General features: G+C 42.8%; 1 protein-coding gene and 1 pseudogene across 2 annotated transcripts; one reads left to right on the top strand and one right to left on the bottom strand.

Moving 5' to 3' along the window:
* Window positions 1-4,921: 4,921 nt before the first annotated feature.
* LOC307108448 (large ribosomal subunit protein uL15-like) lies at window positions 4,922-5,376 on the bottom strand (annotated as a pseudogene). Its single transcript has one exon. The product of its transcript is annotated as a large ribosomal subunit protein uL15-like (transcript).
* Window positions 5,377-6,203: 827 nt separating this feature from the next.
* On the top strand, window positions 6,204-7,094 carry TAS2R5 (taste 2 receptor member 5; the record flags this gene model as incomplete). The annotated part of the gene is made up of 1 exon (XM_079786396.1): window positions 6,204-7,094. The coding sequence occupies one exon, from the start codon at window positions 6,204-6,206 to the stop codon at window positions 7,092-7,094; it is 891 nt and encodes a 296-aa protein (XP_079642522.1).
* Window positions 7,095-7,927: the final 833 nt, after the last annotated feature.

Raw genomic sequence — 7,927 nt, 5'->3', positions numbered from 1 at the left:
AACCCCCTCCCCGGTCAGTGGTGTCCCGCTTTACCAATGTTAAAATCTGGTCACCTTACTCTAAGGACACAGCTACCCATTGGTTGAGTTGGGAAGCAGACCCGAATCTGTCTGACATTGAAGTACATTGTCTTTCTATGAATGGCTGCAAGTGCCCCATTTATAAATCCCCTTACAAGGAGCTGGTCATGAGGTGTGTGTCTCATTGAGGTTTGGGGCTTGTCTGAACCTGGGAGCACTTGGCTTTGGATGAGCAGAGATCCAGAAAGCCCTGTTGGCCATCTCTTCTTAGCATGACCTTACAGTGTTAGGGGAAACCCCTCAGTCTCCTAAGTCTCCTCTGGAAAAACACAATGCTCAACTTGTTAAAATGTAATTTTCAAAGTTTTCTATAATTGAGGTTTACATAACTTCAAAAATAAAGCTTGAATTTCTAATTTTATTTTATTTTACAGAAAATTTACAGGTAGTATAGAGAGATCCCTCTTCTCCTCACCCAGTTTTCCTGCTGTTATTATCTTACTAGAGGCCCAATGCACAAAATTCTTGCAAGAGTAGGCCTTTCTTCCCCTAGCTGCCAGCACCAGCTTTCTTCTGGCACCCAGGACCCAGGCTTCCCTCCGGCACCCGGAACCAGGGCTTCCCTCGCAGCCTCAGCTTTATCTGGAAGGATGTCTGGTCTAATTAGCATATTATGCTTTTCTTATTATAGATATAATCTAATGCATTTGTTAAAATGAAGAAACTAGCATTGATACATTCATTACCTATTCACTAAACTACAGACCTTCTCCAAATTTTACCAGTTTCTTTTCCAGGATCTAATCAAGGATATCATGTTGCATTTCTTCCTCAGTTCTTAGTGTACTCTGCTCTGTAATGTTTCTCAACCTATCTCCCTTTGGTTTTCATGGCCTTAACAGTTTTGGAGATTACTGTACAAGTATTTTGTAAAGTGTCCCTCTATCTGGGTTTGTTTGATCTTTTTTTCATGGTCAGACTGGGATTATGGGCCTTTGAGGAGGGGAAGTGCCCTTCTCATCACATCTCCTCATGGGTAATGATATCATTATGACTAATCACTGGTCATGTGACCCTCCATGGCTTGGTTAAGGTGATGTCTGCTGGGTTTCTCCGATGCGCAGTTCTTTAGTTCCCTTTTCAGACTCTCTTGCTTAGAAATCTCTAAGTCTAGCTCACTCCCCAGGGAAAGGGAATAAAGCCCAGCTTCCTACAGTGGTCTCCTGAATCTTGTCTACTGTGCTTAGCTCTCTTCCCCAATCTTCATACTTATGGAAGCAGACAAAAAGGGCTCCTGTTCTGTCATCTGCCGAGTCGCCCCATTCATTAATGTTCTCCATCCCTGCTCGTGTTTATCATGTTCTTCCTCTAAGACTGTGATCCTTGCTGCATGCAGGCCAGGAATGCTTCCTTTCCCCCTCCCAGGACCTAAATTATACCAAACCAGAGCCCCAACCCCACCTCTTCATAGGGTGGTGGGAAAGAGGCTGGAAAAATTCTGAATATCTATACGCTACAGTTTTTGTTCCTGTTACACATGCTTGTTAATGATGTGCCTAGGCAGCCCAGTTTCTGAATTTCTGGACTTATTTCGCGCATTAAGAGAACTGATTTGCTTAGGTTATCAGCAGCTATAGAAGAACTGCCTTGTCGCCCTCTAGTGGCAATGCAGGCACAATTCTAGGAGGCCCTGAAAAGGCTGCCTGTGTACTGGAATACACACTGCCAGTGACATATGTCAGATGTAGACGAGGGCTGGAGCTGTACTTAGCCTTGCAACTTTATGGGGAAGGGAAATTTTTGGGTGAAAGTTTCAGATCCGAGTCTTTGAAGCTGAAATCGTGTAGCTACTTCTTTCTCCTCGATTTGGCTTTTTGTGTCATGGCTATCCTCCCATCATCTCCAACTCTCCCCCCTCCGAGCTCACCACGGTCCCATCTCTGAGACACACATGGTGGCCTACACTTCTTTCTCTCCTTTCTATGGTAATGGCCACGAGGACTCATACTCATTGGAGATTTCTGTGGAAGGAGGGCTGGGCTTGAAGATACTAGAGGCCATGGCATGGGAAAAAGATCTAGTTAGCCCTTACTCCACATACTTGCCAGCATACAATTAATTTACTGTAAAATTAAGTAAAGTTTACATTTTTGTTCTCAATTCTTCTTTGATTTTACAATAAAATAAGGGTAACATGAAAAACAGAGTAGAAACCAGAGCCATTGCTCTCTAAGCAATGCAAAGTACATTATTTTAATAAAACCCAGAACACAAAACTGAGTCTTCATGTTTTGCATGGGAAGTATCATATTTTTCTAAGTTGCTGCGAATAATTCCATTTTCTTCACCAACACACTATGCCTCTCCTGATGAAGGGAAGTAGAAAGTAGCTATTATTTTGAAATAATGTGTGCTTTTCAAAAAATACAACTCTGTACATTAATTGCTAGATAATTTTAGGCAAGCATTTTTCTTTTTTAAATTTTTTTTATTATTTTAAAAATATATGTTTTTATTGATTTCAGAAAGAGATAGGGAGAGGGAGAGAGTGATAGAAACATCAATGATGAGAGTTAATCATTGATTGGCTGCCTCCTGCACATCCACACTGGGGATTGAGCCAGCAGCTTGGGCATGTGTCCTGACCTGAATCAAACCGGTGACCTTTTGGTTCATAAGTCTACTTCAACCACGGGCCTAGGCAAGCATTTTTGTTATTGGATTTAACCAATTATATCAATTTCCTATGTGGTTTAGCCTTTTTAAAATTATTGTTAATTTATTTTTTAAAGTTTATCTTTATTGTTGAAAGTATTACAGATAACTCCCTCTATCCCCCATTAACCTCCTCTACCCCGAACTCACCTACCCTCCAGGCCTTTACCACACTATTGTCTGTGTCCATGGGTTATGTGATATATGCACATAAGTTCTTTGGTTAATCTCCCCCTCCATAAGTGAGCCTTTTCCTCAGGCCTTCCCTCTGAGATTCATCAGTCTGTTCCATGCTTCTATGTCTCTGGATCTATTTCATTCATCAGTTTATTTTGTTCATTAGATTCCACTTATGAGTGAGATCATGTAATACTTGTCTTTCTCTGACTGGGGTTAGCCTTGCTTATAATAAAGTAGTATCAATAAACCATTATATTTATGGCAATATGTATGTATGTATGTATGTATGTATGTATGTATGTATGTGTATATGTATGTATGTATCTATCTACCTACCTACCTACCTACCTATCTATTTTTTAGACCATTCTAGGCTTTCTGGATATACATCAGTCAACTGCTATGCTTTGTATGATGTTCCATGGCCCAGACCCTAGAGAGGGGCAGGGCAGGGTGCAAGAGAGGAGCAGTTATGCCTGCTGTCAAAAGTCACTATAAAAACCCTGCTCTTGTCTTTCTCTGACTGATTTCACTTAGCATAATGCTCTCCAGGTCCATCCATGCTGTCGCAAAAGGTAAGATTTTTTGTCTTTTTTTATGGCCAAGTAGTATTCATTGTGTAAATGTACCACAGCTTTTTTATCCTCTCATTTACTGATAGAGGCACTTGGGTTGCTTCCAGATCTTGGCTATTGTAAGTAACGCTGCAATGAATCAATGTCACCCTGATAAATTCAATAAAAATGGAGAGGTTCTCCTCTCACCCAGGTTTTCTGGCCTGTGGCAGATTATGAGCTTCTCTTCTGCGTCTCCACAGCTGTAGGCCCGAGGTCTTACAAGATGTGTTCCCAGGAAGCAGGGTCCATGCATGCTCACTGCTGTGCTCCTGTGCCTGGTACACTGCCTGGCACATAATACGTACTCTTACCCTATCTGAATGAATGGAAATCTGGTCCTAAAGTCCACTGTATTATTAGTAGACCAGTTGAGGTCCAGAACGGGCAGTGGTTTGCCTGCAGCTTTGTAGAGCACCTGAGGCAGCTCTGAGTCCAAAAGTTGGAGCTCCCTACTCCTCCCACAGAACTCTTTCCACCACACTCATGCTGCCTTCCTAAAAAGCTAGCCCAGCTTTCCTCCTTCTTTCTCATCCAATTCCTCTTTCTTCTCATTTCCTCAAAGTTGCTTCTAGCCTGTTTTGAACACTGTGTTGCTTTTCTGTTTCTTGTGTAGCAACACAAACTTAGAAGCTTAAAAGGACATGCATTTGTTGTGTCACAACTTCTGGGATCAGGAAGTTGGAGTGCAGCCTTAGTGGACGCTCTCTGCAAGGTCTCACAGGATGCAGTGAAGATGTTGGCTAGGCTGTACCTTCCCTGGAGCTCAGGGCACTCTCTCGAGCTCACTGGTTGTGGAAAGAATTCAATTCTTTGCAGTTGTAGGACTAAGGTTTTCTTACTGGCTGTCAACTGGGGGCCAGTCTCAGCATCTAGAGGCTTCCTGCAGTTTCTCACCATGTGGCAGCTGGACTGTTCAAAGCCAGCAGGAGAGCCCTGTCCTCTTCCAAGACTTTAGGTGATTAAATTGGGCCCACCCAGGATGATCTCCTTTTTGATGAACTCAACTTGAATGATTTGGGATCTTAATCACATCTGCAGAAGCCCTTTATCTGTGCCATGTAATGAAAGCAAAGACATGCCATCCCATTTTTTTCATAGCCCCATTGCAGCTAAAGGATTATTCCAAGTGGGAGTCTTGGGCCATCTTAGAATTTAGTCTTCCACAAACACATCTGTGTTAGGCCAGTCCCAGGGAAGTGTGAATCTGGACAATAAATGAAGCACATTCCCTTTCTTTCTTTCCTTCCTTCCTTCTTTCTTTCCTTCCTTCCTTCCTTCCTTCCTTCCTTCCTTCCTTCCTTCCTTCCTTCCTTCCTTCCTTCCTTCCTTCCTTCCTTCCTTCCTTCCTTCCCTTACGGACATTTTAATGAACTTCCCTCCATGTAGCTTCAAGCTACCAGGACACAGGCCCACCAACACCCTTCATCTTCTCCTCGGCTCCTCTGCAGAAGAACTTGGCCTTCACAATGACAGGCTGCTTTGGGAGCTTTCCCTTCCCCAGAACGTTGTAGTAGCCCGATCGCACCACATCAATGATAGGAGCAACTCCAGTCATGCTCTTGGCAGCATTTACCCGTGTCTGCTCACTGACCGGGGTCCACAGTTTATCAAGGTTGACAGTTGGGCAGAAGCTCTGGTTCCTCTTTAGGTGGTAATGCCTCACACCAACTTTCCCAAAGAAACTGGGTGATATTTGTCAAAGTTGATCCTGTGATGATACAAGCCACTAGCATTACTGTGCCTCCCCACCACACCCCGGGTGTTTCCTGTGCTTGCTGATGCAGCTGTGGCCGTGGCTCATGTGGCCCCAAAGTTTTTGGGTCTTCCTCAGTCTGGATGGCATGTTGGTGGCCGAGCTGCAAGAGGGAGGCCCTTGAGAAGTCTCCCACATTCCCTATATTTTTTGATAACTGTGCTAGTCTTCCCCCCCCCCCCCCCACTTCTTTGAGCTCATCTTCTTTCTCATTTCCTTTCTCTAAGACCTTGATGTGAGATATATGCCAAGTCAAGTGTGCGAGGATCATTATCATAAAGGGCAAGTGACTTCAAGACCCTGATTAACAAGAATGGCTTCTCTACCTAACCTATATTTTTATTATTTGGCACTTAATGTTTTGTTTCCCTGATTGATTTCTTCTCAAAACTTCCCCTACTTCTCTCTTTGATAATGAAATATTTTGAAAATTTCTGCATTTATTCAGCTTTTATGCTTATATGTTCAAAGTTCTTTATATGAAAATAAAATTTATCTTTATACATAAGAGCTCACATCTGGCAAGGTATGGAATCAGAATGTTTTGATCCCACCTTTCTTGTTGGGAGGTCTTATCATATTATGTGCTGGTGTCTAGATGTTAGCTCGTGACCCTGGAGGAGGAAAGTTGGTGTCTGTTCTACTGTTTCACATCTCTGAGTCTAGGGTCAGAGTTCATTCATGTGGATGCAAATACAGAGGGGATCATATCTTCTGAACTGTCTGTTCCTGGTCACAGCTGTTCAGCCTCTGCTTGAGGATAGGTTACAGAAGGACAAGGCTAAATCCACATTTTGTGGTATGAAAATTTACTGTGAGTGTGATGTCACCCTCAGGGGATCTGAAGCTCATACACGTTCATCAGCAGGGAAGCAAGGCACCTCCTGAGCCTGCCGTGAGGGACTCCTTCCCCAGCCATGCATATGGCCACCCTAGGACTGCTGATGGTGGTGGCAGTGGCCGAATTTCTCATTGGCCTGGTTGGAAATGGAGTCCTTGTGGTCTGGAGTTTTGTAGAATGGGTAAGAAAACTCAAGAAGTCCTCCTACAACCTCATTGTCCTAGGCCTGGCTGGCTGCCGACTTCTCCTGCAGTGCCTGATTATGGTGGACCTAATGCTGTTTCCGATTTTCAAGAGCTGCACCTGGTTTCGCTATCTCAGTGTCTTCTGGGTTGTGGTCAGCCAGGCCAGCCTGTGGTTTGCCACTTTCCTCAGTGTCTTCTACTGCAAGAAGATCACGACCTTTGAACACCCTGTCTACCTATGGCTGAAGCAGAGGGCCTATAGTCTGATTGCCTGGTGTCTTCTGGGGTGCTTCCTGATCAATCTGCTAATTATAGCCGATGTTGGCTTAAAGTCCCAGAGTCCTTTCCAAGGAAACAGCAGCATTCTGTACTCCCTTTCAGACTGGCAGTATCTGCATATATTACAGCTCAATGCAGGAAGTGGGTTGCCTTTCTCTGTGTTTCTAATTTCCTCTGGGATGTTAATTGTCCCTTTGTATAGACACCATAAGAAGATGAAAGTCCATACAGCTGGCCGGAATGATGCTCGAGCCAAGGCTCACATCACTGTCCTGAAGTCCTTGGTCTGCTTCCTTATACTTTACTTGGTTTATGTCGTGGCCAGCCCCTACTCTATCACCTCCAAATCTTCTCCTGTTAATCTCACCACTATCTTCATCTCGGAGACACTCATGGCTGCCTATCCTTCTCTTCATTCTGTCATATTGATCATGGGGAATCCCAGGATAAAGCAGGCTTGTCAGAGATTCTTGTGGAAGACAGTGCGTGCTTGGAAGTCCTGAGGCTTGTGAGCTTCAGAGAAAGAAGTGGCCAGGATACTCTTTTGAGACACTCCTTTGATAGATCTCTGTAAGACTTTTACACCTTTTAAATTTTTCCTTTTTTTTCACACATATGGGCAACAGAAAATACAGAATAAAAGTCAATACTGCCCGGCCGGTGTGGCTCAGTGGTTGAGTGTTGATCCATGAACCAGGAGGTAACAGTTTGATTCTCAATTGGGTACATGACCAGATTGCGGCTCAATCCCCAGTTAGGGGTGTACAGAAGGCAGCCGATCAATGATTCTCTCTCATCATTGATATTTTTATCTCGCTCTCCTTCTCTTTCTGAAACCAATAAAAATATATTTTAAAAAACAAACTATTTCTCTCTTGGCAATGCAAAGTACATTATTTTAATGTATTATAGAAATCAATGCTAGGGGCAGGGGCTTGGGTGGAGGTGGGCAAAGGGGGAGGAAATGGGGGAAATCTGCAATAGTGTAAACAATAAAAAATTTAACTAAAAAGAAAAAGAAATCAACACTTGAGCTTTATGTTTGGTAAGAAGATGCTCTGTTCTGTATATATATAGTAAGTAATTAATTTCTTTTAAAATTACATCTATAAGTTACATTTTTCCTATTATAGAAAACAGAGATTAGGAACAATTCACTGATTATGAATTTTTATGAAATTTCACCTATGCATTAATGTTAGTCATTTTGGATAAGCTTAAAAAAAAGATGTATCTAATAATTTTCTCATTTCTTTAAGATAGTAGGTCTAGTTATCTAATTAAAAAACAAAACAAATCATCTTTATATTTCTGGAAGGTTCCTTGAGTCGTGAAA

This window comes from Cnephaeus nilssonii (assembly GCF_951640355.1).
Source record: "Cnephaeus nilssonii genome assembly, chromosome: 12".
NCBI lineage: Eukaryota > Metazoa > Chordata > Mammalia > Chiroptera > Vespertilionidae > Cnephaeus > Cnephaeus nilssonii.
Note: the sequence above shows the minus strand (reverse complement) of the source record. Positions and strands in the feature narration are given on the sequence as shown.